Raw genomic sequence first — 17,986 nt, forward strand, 5'->3', positions numbered from 1 at the left:
TATATTTATATGTACTTATGTAATTATGTCAACCTACAAAGATACTGGTGGTATTTAGTGTGGGAAATATTAGTGTAGACCACAATAGTTGTTTAACTAAGTGTTCATATTTTCTCTTCACAATTAATGTTGGGCTCTAATGTATAAATTAAGCATACCTCAAACTTCTATTATGTTAGAATACTTACATAGGCCTGAACATATTAGGGATTCTTCACATAAATGTTTAATGTTACTGTCATTCAACATTTTTTTAAGCTTCAAATTATACTGTGAATATCAGTAAAAGAGACACATTATATTTACAATAAAATTATGGTATCACATTTGGAATATGATACTAGACAACATTAATTCTCTACAAATATTTTTACCACATAACTTAAATGAACAAATTTTTCCTCAGTACAACTTTTCTAACAAAAATTTATTTTTTCTTAAAAGCTTCCAAATATTTAAAACATTAATATGGTCTTATTTTAATATTAATATGTTAAGCGCCCAGTTACCAGTGACTGACACTATACTTTCTGTCTGGAAGACAAAACAGGCTGGATACTTAACATGTTAATTATCTGAAGTGCAATAAGACATAACTTTTGAGTAACTTGTGATGTTCTTTGGGTTTCATTAATCTTATTTTTAAAATTGAATAATAAATTTGAAAGGGTGGACAAAGGTTTCTGAACATTCAGGATGCTGAAAGACCTTTCACCCTTGTGTGAATTCTCTGATGTTTAGTGAGTACTGATCTCTGACTAAAGGTTTTCCCACATCCATTACACTCATAAGGTTTCTCCCCTGTGTGAGTTCTGAGATGCTTAGTAAGAGCTGATTTCTCACAGAAGGTTTTCTCACATTCATTACATTGATACGGTTTCTCTCCCGTGTGAGTTCTTTGATGTACAATGAGGTTTGACTTCACACAAAAGGATTTCCCACATTCATTACATATGAAGGGTTTCTCTCCTGTATGTGTTCTCTGATGTACAGTTAGTGCTGACCTGTGGCAAAAGGATTTTCCACATGTGTTACATTCATAGGGCTTCTCTCCTGTGTGTGTTCTGTGATGTTCAGTAAGGTTTGACTTCACACAGAACGTTTTTCCACACTGGTTACATTCATAAGGTTTTTCTCCTGTATGTGTTCGTTGATGGTTGGTCAGGTGTGGTTTCTGACAAAAGGATTTCCCACATTCAGCACATTCATAGGGTTTCTCTCCTGTGTGTGTTCTCTGATGTTGAGTGAGGTTTGACTTCTCCCAAAATGTTTTTCCACATTCAGCACATTCAAAATTTTTTTCTCCTGAGCGAGCTCTCCGAGGTTGTATGAGATGTGACTTCTTGTTGAAATTATTTCCATTCTCCTTGTGCTCATAAGATAATGCTCCCACATGTACTTTCTGATGTTTAAAGAGGGCTGATTTTGCCCCCATTTTGTGACTTACTTTATATTCATGGGAAATTTTCCCTGTGTAAGTTCTTGGATGAATAATGAAAGTTGAATTGTCACTGAAAATTTGATCATATGCATTATATTCATAAGGATTCTCCCCTGTAAGAGCTCTCTGCTGTCCCAATGTTAAATCCATACAGAAGGAATTACCACAAATACTGCATTCATAAGGGCCCCTTTCTACATGAGTTCTCTGAGATAAACTGAGCTTTAAATTTTGGATGAAAGTTCTTTGACATTCATTATATTCACAGAGTGTCTCTCCTATCTGAGCTATCTTGTTTGAGAAAAAGGCAGCCTCTTCTTGTAATCCTTGTCCATTTTCATCATACTCAGAAGGCTGGTCAAAAATTAACTGAGTAAGATCCTGGCCATGACTAAGGATATTCCTTTCTTGATCATCGTTATAAGATTTCCCTCCAGTAGTTTTCTCATGACTAATATCAAGGAGCAATTTCTCATATAAATTAAACTTAGCAGGTTTTGTACCAAAATAGTTCTGTCTACTAATAATTAAGTCTGAAATATTCTTCAAACTCATTTCACAAGAGGCACATATCTTATATGAAAAATTTCTTAAAGAAACACAGTCTTTACCCAGATTGAAAGTTTTCCTTACTCTATCACCATGTATATTTAATGTTTTGTTGGTGGTGAGAGCAAATTGCCAAAAATGTCCATCTTCATTTTCTTGGCTGCTCTCTATTAGGTCATCAACTTTCCAGTCTTCTAGAAATGAGAAAAATAACCACATCTTATGAATTTCAGTACATTTCTAATGGAATTGGACTTTTACACAAAATGCCCTATTATACGATGAATCCTTTGTTTTAGACCCAGTTTCCTGGTATGAACTAAATCCAACTATATATTTCCTTTACTGGTCTGGTTGGAATGGAAAATATATGCTGCAGTGAAAGCAGGGCAAGGAAAGTGGCAATGACATTTAGCACTTTATAAATATATGACCTTCAGAACTAAACAACAAAAAGAAAAGGAAATAAAATTCAAAGCACTAGGGAGTGGCTGATTCTGAAACAAAAAAAATGCAAGAGAATGGGGTGAGTCCAAAGGAGACATTAAACATGGAATAAAGGGACAGTTAAGGTGAGTAGACAAGGGCTTTCAGAGGATGAACTGTGTTTGGTAGAGAGAGAACAATTTGGTCCTAATCCTCTCGTACACAGATTACTGGGGTAGGATTCCAACTAGAGTACGTGACTTCACTCTACGCATGCAACCAAACTAAAGTTCTAAAAACACCAACTTCCTTAGGTCCAAAAGAATAGTCCTATAACCCAGGATCTACATTTTCCTTTGATATAATTCACAAAAAAATAATTATTTTAAAAAATGTTTTAAGAAGAGCAAGTTAGAGAAGGTGAAATAAACTGAAGACATGGTGAGATTTTCTGACAGTTGTTCATTCAGAAAGCAAGAAACTCACAACTGGGTGAATTCATAAAAGGGAAGTTTTTTGTGTTTTGTTTTTGTTTCTAAGGAAAACAGACTAAAAAAAAAATTAGAGAAAGAATTTGCTTTGGCAGAGGCAGATCATGGTTTATGTCCTTACCTTCTCACAACTTTATTACTGTGGTAAGATCCTCACTAATGCATGTTGCCATTCCTCTCTCTCCACATTTTATGTCAACATCAAAATAAATCCTGAAATCATCTATTTTCTTATGCATTAAAGAACACTGCTTTACCCGACATTCCTACTCTCTTGCTAGCTGTGATTCACAACACAAATGTTCAACAGGAAATACAACACAGATGAGGTGCAGGCCATCTCTGCAAAAGGACCAGGTTCATTTTGTTTTCTCACAGCTGTTAAGGAAACTGGCCAAGCCAGCAAGTCAGATGTTCCTTCACCTCAATCTGCTGGCTTTCTTCTCCACAAAATAATTTTGTTTCTGAGGCAATGTTGATTTTTAAGTCTGATTTTATTTCTAGGTTAATCTTTTATAGAGTTTTTATTTTTTATTTATTTTTTATTTATTTTTTATTTTATTTTTTAAATATATTTTTTATTGATTTTTCAGAGAGGAAGAGAGAGGAATAGAGAGTTAGAAACATCGATGAGAGAAAATCATCGATCAGCTGCCTCTTGCACACCCCCTACTGGGGATGTGCCTGCATCCAAGGTACATGCCCTTGATCAGAATCGAACCCGGGACCTTTCAGTCTGCAGGCCGACACTCTATCCACTAAGCCAAACCAGTCCCGGCTAGAGTTTTTAGTTTTTAATACCTTGAGCCTCATCTGTGGATTTTACTTAACTGTAATATCCATAATGATCACATTTCTCTATGTGGTTCTGAGACCTTAAGTAGACATTATCTTAATATTTTTGGCTAGACTGGCCAGCATTACTCAGTGGGTGAGCATCGACCTATGAAATAGAAGGCCATGCTTAGATTCCCGATCAAAGCACATTCCTGGGTTTCGGGCTCAATCCCCAGTAGGAGGTGTGCAGGAGGCAGCCAATCAATGATTTTCTGTCATTGTTGATGTCTCTCTCTCTCCCCCTCCCTCTCTCTCTCTCCCTTCCCCTCCCTCCCTTCCCTCCCCTCTCTCTTTCTCTCTCTCTCTTCCTCTCTGAAATCAATAAAAATAGATTAAAAATTCTTTAGAAAAGCAAGGACCTATAACCAAGATTACTCTACCTATAATTTAGAAGGACAAATAAAAGAGCTTCTAAGACAAGGAAAAGCTAAAGCAGTTCATCACCACCAAATTAGTGTTGAAGAAGAAAAAAAAAAGGATAAGAAGTATGAATAATAAAATGGTAATAAGTATATATCTATCAACAATTACTTTAAATGCAAATAAGTTAAGTGCTTCAATCAAAAGATATATGGAGACTTAATAGATAAGGAAAACAGACCCTTGCTGTGTACAAGAGACTCATAGACCCTTGCTGCTTACAAGAGACTTACTTCAGATCAAAAGACACACAGATTTAAAGTAAAGAGATGAAAAGGCTATTTCATGGAAATGGAAACAAATAAAAAGCTGGGGTAGCAATACTTACACCAAACAAAACAGATCTAAAAAATAAAATAAACAAGTAGAACAGAAACAGACTTGCAGATACAGGGAACGTTTTGAGTTGGCTGTTGGGGGGATGGGTGGAAAAGGTGAAGGATTAAAAAGTACAAATTGGAAGTTACAGAATAATCATGGAGATGTAAAGTACAGCATCAGAATATAGTCAGTAATATTGTAATAATTATCTATGGTGTCAGATGGATACTAGATTTATCAGGGTGATAACTTAGTAAGTCATATAACATCTAATCACTGAGTTGTACACCAACTGCAACTGAAAAATAATAAATTACTTAAAGTAAAAAAAAAATTTATAAGTGAAATTTAGGACATAATATAGTATGGGTTTTAGTGTAAATTCTGGAGAGCAGAAAGAAATTAGGATAGGTAGAACAGGACCACAGTAGAGCACTTGTGATCTTGGTTCCAGCATGTCATCATTTTAGCTCAAATAAATTCTTATATATATATATAAAAAGAATAGGACCACACTGTAATAGTCAATGAAATACTTTAATTTTATTTATTAATAAAAAGCTGCTTTGTCAGGCTAGGAAAAGATACACTGGATGCTTTAGGTTAAAAAAAATAAAAGCCATTTATTAGGTAACTCAAGCCAGAAATGAAAAATCACAGGCAAAGTTCTGGTTTTATGTGGTATCAGTGAAAAGTGAGAAAATGAAGAGATGTAGCTGATGGTTTTGAAAGGAAAACAACAGGAGTCTGAAAAGACTAGTAAATAACAGACTTTGTACAGTGACCCATGGTTGCCACTTAAGGTAGTAAAAGGATTGTAGAATGTCCCTTAAATTTGACTCCTAGAAAACCAGCCTCTTTGGTTTTCATGTCACTTCTTTCTGAATCTCCTCTAATGATGAGATTTAACGGATTTACATGTGATAAAAATGTATTGTCCCAAGACTACTTCTCTCACAAAGAACCACTCTTTAGAAAAGGAGTCAGCAAACTATGACTACAAGCAATGAATGGTTCTTGAACTAAGAATATTCTTAACATTTTTAGAGGGACAAAGTAGAAGAGTAATAGGGAAGAACAAGGATAAGAAGAAAGGAGGAGAATAAATAGGAAGAGAAGGAGTGGAAAGAGGAGGAGCAGCATCAGCAACAACCATGCCCGCATGTGGCTACTAACCCTAAAATATGTACCTTCTGATCTTTTATTAAAAATTTGCCAACATCTGTTCTAGAAGATCTCCTCTAACCCCATGCCTTTGACACCACCTGAAATGAATGCCTTTCAAATGGATACTTCTAGTTCTGTATTCCATACTTGTACACTCCAACCTCCAATACACAGACTAGATTTTAACAGCTATCTCAAGCTTCTTGAGTCCAAATTTAAATTTGTAATAACTCCCCTATAATCTCTCCTCCCTAATTTTCTCTATCTCAGTAAATGACACCTTAATTTATCCAGTTTCTTGAGACAAATCAATGGAGTTATTCATGAGTCCTCTCTTTCGCACACTATTATCCAATCCAACAGCAAATCCTCTTAGTCTCATCTTCAATACATCTGTACAAATCTACCACTTTTGAGCACTTCCAACATAGCCTTAGCTACTATCTTCTCTCCTCTGAAGTACATAATAGCCTCCTAATTGGTGTTTCTTCCTTGCTAATGCCTAAGTACCACCCACCCAGCACAGTTTATTCACTGACTAGAAGTCAGAAAGACTTTTAAACAGTAAATCAAATTTGATGATATAATTTGATTTACATTAACTAAAAAAACAAAGGATTTCTCACATCACTCAAAACAAAATTAATGTACCTACCATGGTCTATGCTACTTCTTACGATATCATCTCCTATCTATCTCTCCCTCACCCACTGGTCTCCAGCCACATTGGCCTCCTTGCCATTCTTCAGTCTAAGAATACATCTGTCTGAGAAGTTCAACACCTGATGTTTTCCCTGCCTAAAATATTCACGCTTCCACTTTAATAGTCTTATCTCTATTAACCTCATTGAAAATTTTTCCTCACTTTCTTACCAAATATTACATCACTCTCCATTCCCCTTTCCACTGCATTAACAGTACTTACCATCATCCAACACTGTGTGTGTATATACATGCACATATATCTATACACACGCACACACATACACACAATACACAGGTATGCTTTGTGCCCCTCACTGTAATATACACTACATGACAGCAGGAACATTACTCTTTTAATTACCTAAAAACATAACTGGATTATAGTGAATGCTCACATATATTTGTTAAATGAATATATAGAAGTACTGCATGAAAACACACCAGCTAACACAAAGTCAATAGAGGGAAGGTGAACAATTCTAAAAGATACACTAACAACAACAAAATACATCAACCAAGAAAAATTATCTAAGATGAACCCAACTAAGTTTGGCTTATGGGTATAGATAAGCCACCCTTAAAATGTAGAACAAAGGAAAGCACTTATGGGTGAAAGTGACGTGGAGGAATGTGATTAAGGTAATAAAGGGATGTGGGCCAACTGTCCTTAGAACTTGCGAAGAGGTCTGGGGCTACAAAAAGAAATATCTGAAAGGTGATTAGCCCTAAACAACGGCTTAAGATCTCACTTCCTGTAGCTTCCATCTGCTTGTGAACTCAGGAACTCACCTGGGTGGCCCTGGCCTGGGAATCCTTGCTTTAATATCCAGGGCTCTTCTCCTTGTTCTATCTTGGTGATCACTTCTGGCTTAGTAATGCAATGCCCTGATAAGAGAAAATAATACAGTACGATGGCTCAACAGCCTGATTTTAGGGACTCTGAAAAAATGATGGGGGGAAAAGGTACAGCTTAAAGAGCTGTTCAAAGAAGGAGCCCAAATCAACCAATCCCTGAGTAGGGAAAAACACATTCTTTTTGCTAGCCCAAATCTCTAGCTATAAATCAGAAAATTCTTACAGGAAGTTCATGTTTCATCAACTAAGAAATGCATGCAACTGGTAGTCACATGGAAAAAATTCTTACCTATTGAGACAAGGTGGCTGTAAGTTTCCAGCATCATGTCTCTGTATAGTATCTTCTGAGCAGGATCCAGCAGATACCACTCTTCCTGGGTGAAGTCCACGCACACATCTTTGAATGATACTTGTTCCTGTAACGGTATATTCTTTTTCTATATGAAGCCGTCAGAACTATATAATGAGGAAAAAATTTGAAAGAACTAATTTCTTTAGAGCTTACTAAAAATTGTCATATAGGATGTCTTCTTAAGGTAAAATGTGTACAAACTGACTTTCCACTAAGGGCTTGGAACTGTCCTAACTGCTACAAATACTATTGATGAAAGCAAACACAGTTTCTGTTCTCAAATGCTTGTGATCTCATAAGGAGACATGTACATTATCATTTATTAAATTACACATTGTAGGAGCTAGCATTATTCACAAAATAGACTGGGGTTACCAAGGAAAAGTTAGTTCTTTTATATTATTATATTTTAAATGCTTAATAGTTTTATTTTTTTTAAATATATTTTTTATTGATTTCAGAGAGAGAAAGGAAGAGGGAGATATTATAGAAACATCAATAATGAGAGCAAATCATTGATTGGCTGCCTCCAGCATGCCCCCTACTGGAGATTGAGTCTGCAACCCAGGCATGTGCCCTGACTGGGAATTGAAGTGTGACCTCCTAGTTTACAGGTTGATGCTCAAACACTTAGCCACAACAGCTGGACACCTTTCATATTATTAAGTTAACCTTCACTGAGGAAGTAAAACTTTCAGTTGTTAAAATGAATAGTGGATTGAAAGGAATATGGTGCAGGCCCTGACCAAGTTCAACTTACGATTGAATAAAGTGACCAGTCTTGCATTCTACCTGCCCACCAGAGAAAGGATATATCCTCTCTGTTGAAAGAGATAATTTTCTGGAGCCTCTACCATTTTTTAAATAAATATAATGTCTGGCATCCAATAAAAAATGTCATGTTCTGTGAAGATAAGGACCAAGAAAAAAATCTCTATATATAAAGAGCCAGGGTCTGTAACAATTAAAATTACCAAAGGGAAGACCGAACGCCAGGCTGCTCGTGCAGCAGGCTCGGGTGGGCAGGGACTGGCAAGGGGGCTGAACTGCTGACCTCTTAGAGAGAGAGAGAAAGAGAGGCGAAGCTGATCATCAGCTCTTGCCTCTCTCTCCGGGCCTCGCCAGCAGCCAAGACTCTCTCTCTGAGAGGTCAGCAGTTCAGCCCCCTCACCAGCAGCCTGGGGTGGCTGCTGATCAGCCCCACCTCTCTGATCAGGGCCAGAGACACTGACTGGCATAGAAACCAACCAACCAGGAACAAATCTGGATGAACTGCAAGGAGCTAATGGCTGCCTAAGAGGCGGAGCTTTTGTTGCTGACTGGCATAAATAAAAAAAAAAAACCCCAACCAATTAGAACCAAATCTGGGTGAGTTGTGAGGAACCAATGGCTGCCTAGAAGGTGGGGCTTTTGATGCTGAATGGCATAGAAACTGACCAATCAGAACCTAATCTGGGTAAACTGTGAAGGCAGAACCTAAGGTGGGGGCTGAGGTGGGGTTTTATGGGCAACAGCTATTGGGTGTAAGGTGTTAAGACAGTGGTTCAATTTTTTAATTTGCAGAGGGTGATGGAGAAGCCTTGAAGGGCAATAGGGGTCGGTGCCAGGTGCCACAGCAGGTACAAGCAGTGGTCTAGTGCTGGTAGTATGTGCGAGCACCGTGCAGGACTGCAGCTTGCATGAGCAAAGAATTTTCAGTAACCACCAGAGGCTCATCCCAATGACAGTGACTGGTACCTCGCCTTTGCCTGGCACCCCCACTCACTTGCTCCACCATCCCACCACAGCCAATGCCCTGCTCCTGAGAGGCAATTGGGGCCGGCAGCTACCTCTCATACCTGCTGCCAGTGATAGCCCCACTCGCTCCCACTGTCAGCGGGCTCAGCACCGTCAGCGCATGGGAGCGGCAGTGGTGGGAGTGGGGCAGCTGGCAGACGGGGGGCCAGGGAGCCATGGTGGGAGGGGTCAGGTGGGGGCATGGAGAATTGGCCGAGACCCGCCCCTGTGCCCACCACAGCCTGGCAGCCACAGTTCCTTTCAACCTGCGTGAATTTGTGTATGGGGCTCCTAGTATAGGATAAAAGCTGAGTGACCAGAATGGCGGAACAACCAGAACGATCAGTGGCTATGAAGCACACTGTGGCAGCCAACCAGCCTGATCCAGCCCCAATTCCCCCCCCTACTCTGGCTGGCACGTCCCCCGACCAGTTTTCTACCCTGATTGGAGGTGGGGCCTCTAGTTCTCTAATAACAATGCTTCATTGAGTCTAGACTGGTTATGCAATGTAGTTTATGTTGTACATGTGCATTCTATCTGGTGCCTGGGACTTCATGTGCTAAGCACAGAGTACCTATGTAACTAATCCTTGATAAAAACTTTGAGCACCGAGCTTTCCTGGCAGATATTTCATGCTTGTTGTCATAGCTCATTGCTAGAGGACTAAGTGTGTCCAGGGAGAAGACTCTTACCAACTTGTGCCTGGTTTCCTCTGGTTTCCCATGTGCCTTTTCCCATGCTGACTATGCTTTGTATCCTTTCACTTATATAAGTCATAACCATAAGTACAACTCATAATGAGTCATCCCAGTGATTCACTGAACCTGGGAATGCTCTTGTGGCCCTCCAATACATGTATATATTTATACACATGTACTAGACTCTCACACATACATTAAAAGGGCATTCTAGAACTGAAACTAAGAACTCATTAGATGGGTCAAAATCATACCACAGAAAGGAGACAATATGAAACATGTACATATCTAACAAAAGGATATCAAAATATAAACAACAAAAACTGAAAGGAGAAACAGACAGATCATAGTTGGAAACTTCAATGTTCCTCTCTCAATATTGAGAGAGAGCAGGCAGAAAGTCAGTAAGTATATGGATGACCTGAGCAACACTATCACTCAACATGATCAGTCTTTAACCAAAACAATAAAATACAGATTCTGTCACTCTGTTCTAGCTCACATGGAACAGTCACCAAGACAGAACATAGCCCAGGCCACAAAACACATCTTTTTCTATTTTTTTAAATGATCCAAATACTTTTTTAAATATATATTTTATTGATTTTTCACAGAGAGGAAGAGGGATAGAGTCAAAAACATTGATGAGAGAGAATCATCAATCAGTTGCCTCTTGCACACCCCCTACTGGGGATGTGCCCGCAACCAAGGTACATGTCCTTGACCGGAATCGAACCCGGGACCCTTCAGTCTGCAGGCCGACGCTCTATCCACTGAGCCAAACGGTTTCGGCCACAAAACACATCTTAACGAACTTAAAATAATTGATCATACAAAATATGTCCTCAGATCATAATAGAATAGAAATTAATAAGCTAATAACAGTTGGAAAATCCCCCAAATACTAAATGTGTTATTAAACAATACATTTATAAACAACTTATAGGTCAAAGAAGAAGTCTCAAAAGAAATTTTAATATATTTTAAATATAATGAAAATGAAAATAAATTAAATATAATGAAAATACTTAAATATAATGAAAATGAAAATACCTTAATATATTTTAAATATAATAAAAATGAAAAAATGATGCAGTGCATAAAGGGAAATGTATAGCATCAAATGTATAGGTTAGACATACAAGTTTTTAAATTGGTAACCTGTGATGTCAGAGGAATGGTGGTGTGAGAGATTCCCTTGGTCTCGCCCCTTGAAGTTTCAATAATTTAAGCAGCTATAATTCAACAAAGAATTCCCTGTTCAACCACGAACATGTCTGAGAGATCTGCACATTGAAACATCTAACGGTGGGCAAGTGGGAGCCAACCAAGGTGACAAGAAGGGAGAAGAGTTTAAAGGAGCCATGGACACAGCCCTGCAGCCAAGAGCTTTTGTGAATGGCACTCCCTTCAGCCAAAGAAGCAAAGGGGTTTAGTAAGCATTCCTGCAGGAGTGGGCAGTCTGAGCTCCAGCTGAGCCCAGTGTCCAGGGCAGGGACAAAGCACAGAGATGTGGCCATGGTTGTCTGGCAATTGGCATTCCAGACAGAGACTTCCAGACCAAGCCCAAGAGCCTGGCCACCTTTCTTTAAGCACCCAGAGCTCGCCTCCCCTCACCCTTTGTGTTAGGTTGCAGAGATATTATCTGCAAATCTGAGAAATGTTACCACAGAAACACTTTTTCTCTGAGCGAAGGGTGCACTCTGTGACTAATCTCAGGGATGGGTGGAGGCACAAAGGGGACTCCATGCAGGTCCACTGGTCACCATTGCTGGAAGGGCAAAGCAACAAAGGAGGCAGCCAGGTCTCATCAACTCATCTCACCCCTAAAACCACAAAGAAACACAGTCTTATTGAATACCCTAGAGGTCCGATGCACAAAGATTCGTACAAGAATAGGCCTTCCTTCCCCTGGCTGCTGGCACCGGCACCCAGGACCCGGGCTGCTTCACTCAGGCCGCTGCCGCCACCCACTGAGGGTGTGCTCGGAGCTGCAGAGCACACCCCTACCCCTGGTGTGTGTCGACTGGGGTGGGGGCGGCATGCAATCCCCTCCCACCCATCTGTGCTCACAGCTCCTCCAGAGCCAGTGGTGACGTCTGGCTAATTTGCATACTATCTGTGTGTGTGTGTGTGTGTACACACACACCGTATTTTCCGGCGTATAAGACGACTTTTGAAATGAAAAAAAGTCAACCGAAAATCGAGGGCAAAAGACCAAAACTGCACAAAAATTACCAGCAGATCTTGAAGGCAAAGTCTTTTCTTTGAAGTGGGGGGTTTCTTATACAGCGAATATAGGCCTAAACCTATGTTTTAACTGTAAAATTAGGGGTCGTCTTATACGTAGGAAATTACGGTGTGTGTGTGTGTGTGTGTGTGTGTATAGTGACCTGTTGCAGGAATATTCTTGCAAGATTTCCAACAAGCTTCCCTCCCACTACCTCTCCCACTGTGGAGGGCAGCGTGGGGTGGGCAGGCAGGATGGGTGCCCCACCCGTCCCACTTGCCCCACCATGCCCATGGCCATAGCCACCACTGTCTTCAAGGTTGCGCATGGGCGCTGTCACTACCGCTGCACAGCTCACCCCGCACGCCCAACCTGCCTTGCCCGCTGCTGCTGCTGCCTCCGAGGCTGCACAGCGCCCGCTGCGCACCCTAAACCGCCTCACCTGCTGCCGCCTCTTAGGCCGTGTGCATTACCGCTGCATGCCTCGCCCCGCCCTGCCGTCGCTGTCAGTGCTTTCCCTCAGCTGCAGCTGCCTTAATTTCCACTCTCCCTCCCTCTTCCTTCTATGCTGTCTTCAGTCTTCACGCCTCCCTCCCTCTGCACGCAAATTAACCACCATCTTTGTTGGGTTAATTTGCATACTCACTCTGATTAGCTGGTGGGCATGGCTTGTGGGTGTAGCAGAGTGGTGGTTAATTTGCATACTACTGTATTATTAGGTAGGACACTCTATTATTAGGTATGATAGATGATCTAACAAAAATTTACATCCATGCAAAAATCAACATGTGAATGTTTCTCAAAGTTTAATTCAGGATGCCAAAAACTGGAAGGAAAAATTCTAAAATCACTTATACATGTATTAGTAAGCTGAAACTAAATAATTAAGTGAAAGTCAAATGGTGGTAGCCAGATTCTCATTGTTAGAGTGGGAGATTACAGACAAGTAAGGGGAGAAGGCTAGATAGAATGTTCCATGTGCCAATGATTACAGCAAGAGACATCAATATGAACTAATACTTACTGTAGATAGAGATGGTTATATACTGAAATATTTATAGATATGTATATTAGTTAGTATAGACATATTTCCTTGTTCAGTCGTCTGAGAGGGTGTTTACAAGCAATGATGACACATTAGCAGCAACAGCCTCCCAATCTCGGTTCCAATAAAAGAAACCAGAGAAATTATCAAAAGACAAATAATATAACAAAAAGTAATAGTTTGTCACGTATATAATAAACAAGCATTAGTAGCTCTAATATATATAATAAGAGCTAACTAGACACTGAAAAAAGGAAGCCAGAAACTTAGAAGCAAAATGGGCAATAGGTATGAACAGATAGTTCACTGAAATATAAATACAAGACAACTTTTAGATACATGAAAAAATATTAAGTCTCACTCATAATTAAGAAAATTGCAGACGAAAACTATATAAAATATCACTTTTTACTTTTAGCTGCCAAAAGTTGAACCAGATAGTGACTAAAGAATAGCTGATGAGAAACAAGCACTCTCATGTATTGTAAAGGGAATGTAAAATGATATTATAATTCCACCAAACTAATCAAATTTATCTATTTGTATTCACCCTTTGATCTGGCAACTCCACTTATGGTAATTTATTTGATGGAATAAATCTATACTTACAAGGTCATTCATTAAAACATGGTGTGTAGCCGAAACCGGTTTGGCTCAGTGGTAGAGCGTCAATCTGCGGACTGAAAGGTCCCAGGTTTGATTCCGGTCAAGGGCATGTACATTGGTTGCGGGCACATCCCCGATAGGGGGTGTGCAAGAGGCAGCTGGTCGATATTTCTCTCTCATGACGTTTCTAGCTCTCTATCTCTCTCCCTTCCTCTCTGTAAAAAATCAATAAAATATATTAAGAACAAAAACAAAAACAAAAACAACATGGTTTGTAGCAGAAAAAGGTTGGAAGTAGTTAATACTTGGTTAAATAAACTATGGAACATTCACAATTGAATTACTGTACAGTTATAACACAAAAACAAACAGCAATCCATGTTCTGTTATACAGAGTTCTCTGGGACAGTATGAAAAAAGTGAAAAAAAAATGTCGAAAAGGGAAAATAGTGTATAGACTTGCTATTTGGTGTGTTAACTTTAACAGCAGAATCAGCTTCATTTGGGAGGTTATTAAAATTACAGAATTCAAGACTCCACCCAGCTCTACTAACTACAATACATAAAAAATCTGCATTTTAACAAAAGGTTCTGCCTTAGTACTATGCTGTTTCCAACAACGAAACAAAAATGATTATAGGCAATAGATGCATTTATTTCAGTGTTGTCATTAGAAAGACCAGAGAAAATTTTACAATAACTTGGGTAACTGTAAAATTAACCATCTTGCATCTGGTTTTACCAACTGTCCATTTGGATTTACTACTGTTGTTACATTTCCCTTAATGTAAAATTTTGCCTATTATTTGAAATATGGTAGCAATCATACTTGGGTAAAAACTACTGTTTGAATTTTAACCCTACTATTCTGACTTCGACCTTCACTTACTTGCTTTATTCATCGCGCGATAAGCTTAGGGAGGATGAGTTCAAGTTCTAGGCAAGGTTACAGGCAGAGCTTTCTTTTTCATTAAAGAGCCAGCCCTATGTACACTTAGTGGTTATCTCGATGCTGGCCTCGAAAACAATGCTTTTCTATCCAATTAAAAAAATGCACCTGGCATGGTTTTGAGATTGTGGGCATATCTGGTCTCTGGCCTGCAAGGTCAGACAGCTAGGTTTGTCTTCATCGTTCTTCAAAGGGGCTAAAGCAAACTAGAAAGCAATATTTTATCTAGGAAGAACAGCAGAAAATTCCAAACAACAGTTTGTTGCAGAATGGGGGTTTTCCTTCCAGAACCTTTAAAAAGAACTACCTGCCCCTAAAGCGGCGCAGTCGTGTAGGGTCCGCCTACGTGCGGTGCTCTTGCGGCTGCCCTGGCCAGTCAATAAATCCTTGTTTGCTTTTTAAAAAAAATAAATTATCAGCCTCCGGTGGTCTTATTTTGAACCCAGGGTTCGACCCCACAACATTTTTACTTTTTCATTTTAAAAATATGAACCCTTATAAAACTTAGAAAACACATTTTAAAACAAGTGGGAATAAAAAAACAAAAACTCACCTGTGATTTCTTCATTTTCTGTTCTTAGTGGAGGAGGCAGTGCTAAGAAAGAAGGAAGAAGGAAGTCAGGAGAACTTGACCTGCTTTGCAGTTCCTGGATTTACCTGCCTACACAGCTCCACACACAAGATACTTACATGTCCACGTGTGGCTCCAATATATGTTGAGCTTAGACATGATACTTTTCACTGAGTGAATGTAATATTTGTTTCTTACTGATTTATTACCAATTTAGGTTCTGTGACACAAAAATTAAAAACATAAGAAGATGAGTTTAACAGAAAACAGTAACCTAAAGAAGGAAACACCATGGATTTGTTAAAACTTATGTTGTAGAGGAAAAGAAACCCTCAAGCCATACTGTTTATCTATTTACCTGCTAACAACATTAATCCTTTGGGGTCAAAGGGGATGGGGATGTTTAAAGACCAGGTAAAATTTTTAATGTTCGTTCTAACCTGCTTACAATTTTCATAAAGATCTTTCAATAAGGAACCAACTTTGACCTAACAGTTGACAAAATGAGCAGAAGCTCAGGGATCTGCAGACCTACCTTTTCATCTTGGCTCCACCACTAACAAATTGCATGATCTGAGCCAGTCGCCTTCTCAGACTCACTTTTTAAAAAACCTTTCAAATAAGGTCCAACTACTAGATCATCCGGAAAGGACTTGCCTGCATGAGGCCCGGAGAGTGGGAACCTCAGCATCTTCTCTAGATGCCATCATCCATCCATCCTGGGAAGAGCGGACCGTGAGCCCAGAACGAGAGGCTTAGGGGGTATTTAGGGAGGAGTTATGACAGAATTTCCTTAGCTGTGGCCGGTGAGCCTTTCAGCCCTACGACAAGGCCACGAACTCTCCCAAGGGTGGCATTTCCTGTAGAGCCTGTGTGCCCAGCCTGTGTGCCAGCCACAGCCCAGCCCCGCAGCTCCAGCTCACCCCTCTTCTTAGATCTGTCCCAGGTCTTCCCGTCACACAGCCTTCCCGGCTTCAGGAGACCGTGTCAAGATTACTAATCCATAACAAATCACAAGCGAACACATCATAAATACTAACTTGGGATCTGGAGAACGCTGGAGCCAGGACGGGGCCCGGGTCGCCAGCCAGTCCGGCCCTTTCCCGCTTCTGGTTCCCCAAGGAGTTAACTGGGACAGGAGGCCCCGAGGGCCGGCCCAAGCTCCCGCCGCACGTGCCGCACACGCAGCCAGTGTACACAGCTAACAAAACGCAGGTGCTCGGCACAACACGGCGCGTTTTATGGAAGAAAAAGCAGGGTCTCTCGCGGGTTCAAGTACCGCCAACCGCCGGCCCGACGCGCCCTCTTCCTCGCAGGCCCGGCGCACACGCCTGGCACGCGCACCCGCCGCGCACGCGCACTCCTCCTTCTCAGCCCCGCACCCGCGCACCCGCTGCGCATGCGCACTCCTCCCCGCTCGCCCCTTCGCTCTGCGGCCCGGCGCTCCCGTCGCGCACACGCGCACTCCCCGCCGGTGGCCACCCGAGGGCGCGGTGGCGCGGGGGCTGGACGCCGGGGAGGTCGCCAGCCCCGGCCCAGCTGGACCGAGAAGCCCCCCCGCCCAGCGTCCCTCAGCCTCAGGTGCCGCAGACGCCAGGGGTTCCGCCGGGGTCGCAGGGCTCCTCCTCATCACCGGAGCCGCCGCACCCCAGAGCCGCGCGGGACCCCTCGGCCCTCGCTCCCCCCTCTGGGCCTCACCCGCAGCTCCCTCGCCGCGTGGACCCGCAGCCAGGGATGGTCCCCCCGGAGGGCCGGCGGCCGGGAGGAGGCGGGGATGCACATGCGCAGAGGGCGGCTCCGCGGCGGGCGGAGAGTGGGGCTGGGCCCCTGACAGCTGGGGCAGCGAGGGCTGGAGAAGAGGCCCGGCCGGGGGAGGCGATGCTCGCTCCTAGATTGTAAACCTAAGCTGGTAGCGGGGCCCACCTAGCAGGGTTTTTATGGATACGCATCGCAGGCATCTACACGGTAAAAGCACTTAGGACGGTGCCTGGCACGTAAATTGTTAAGTACATTTCTCAGGATCCCCTCCCCAGTAAGCTCCACGCCCGCTCCGCTGTGTCTCATCTCCAGATGCCTCCTGTGGGAAAAGTCCAGCCTTGTCTTCATCAAGTCCAGAAGGAAGACCAGGGTTCAGAGATGCTGCCATATTAACCCTTAGGAGTACTTTGTAACCTGCGTGGTCTGACATGGGCCCCCAGTGGCTGCTGGCTCACATAGCTGCTATGAACAGCGATTTTCAACTGGTGTGCTGCAAGAATCTTTAAAACATACAATAATACCTGACCCTTTAGTTATTTACATTTAAATAAATATAAATATCAATAATTGTTTTAGTTTAGGTTCTTCAAGAGAGCAAACTTTTGGGGATTATGTATCCCCAAATTGCCATGTGCTTGCATGGGCCACGCCCTCTGTTTCCAGGTGTGACTGACAGAGTCTTCCCTGGTCTCTTCAGCTTTACTGGGCATGCATCTGTCTCCTCTTTGTGGATTCCTGAGGAGTGTGAAACTGCAGCTTCCTGGCTAAGTTGCCCAACTAACATGCAT

The 17,986-nt window shown here is 41.5% G+C and overlaps 2 protein-coding genes across 6 annotated transcripts in view; both read right to left on the reverse strand.

The window, feature by feature from the left end:
• BMS1 (BMS1 ribosome biogenesis factor) overlaps positions 1-7,213 on the reverse strand; it is a 51,632-nt gene extending 44,419 nt beyond the window's left edge. Inside the window, exon 1 of the mRNA XM_084904761.1 lies at positions 7,147-7,213. The gene's annotated coding sequence lies outside the window, so the exon portion shown is untranslated. The remainder of the gene's footprint in view (positions 1-7,146) is intronic.
• Positions 209-17,229, reverse strand: ZNF248 (zinc finger protein 248). 5 transcript variants are annotated; one of them, XM_084904772.1, is made up of 7 exons: positions 16,481-16,810; positions 15,560-15,660; positions 15,423-15,464; positions 13,924-13,994; positions 7,502-7,628; positions 7,147-7,242; positions 209-2,184 (listed from the first exon to the last, which is right to left on the reverse strand). In XM_084904772.1, the coding sequence occupies exons 4-7, from the start codon at positions 13,933-13,935 to the stop codon at positions 692-694; spliced, it is 1,728 nt and encodes a 575-aa protein (XP_084760898.1). In that variant the 5' UTR covers positions 13,936-13,994; positions 15,423-15,464; positions 15,560-15,660; positions 16,481-16,810; the 3' UTR covers positions 209-691. The 5 variants fall into 5 exon arrangements, with proteins under 5 accessions (XP_084760898.1, XP_084760895.1, XP_084760894.1 ...); XM_084904769.1 differs by lacking the exons at positions 13,924-13,994; positions 16,481-16,810 and adding an exon at positions 17,139-17,229; XM_084904768.1 differs by lacking the exon at positions 13,924-13,994.
• Positions 17,230-17,986: the final 757 nt, after the last annotated feature.

This window comes from Pipistrellus hanaki (assembly GCF_964339955.1).
Source record: "Pipistrellus hanaki genome assembly, chromosome: 14".
In the NCBI taxonomy this organism is placed as follows: domain Eukaryota; kingdom Metazoa; phylum Chordata; class Mammalia; order Chiroptera; family Vespertilionidae; genus Pipistrellus; species Pipistrellus hanaki.

What these genes read in the sequence shown, in the direction of transcription:
- ZNF248 (XM_084904769.1), bottom strand. An exon ending in CAGCCACCTTGTCTCAATAG is followed by an intron (nt 7,243 to 7,501) that starts GTAAGAATTTTT and finishes TTCTCTTATCAG; the next exon opens with GGCATTGCATTACTAAGCCA. An exon ending in CCCAGGCCAGGGCCACCCAG is followed by an intron (nt 2,185 to 7,146) that starts GTGAGTTCCTGA and finishes TCTCATTTCTAG; the next exon opens with AAGACTGGAAAGTTGATGAC.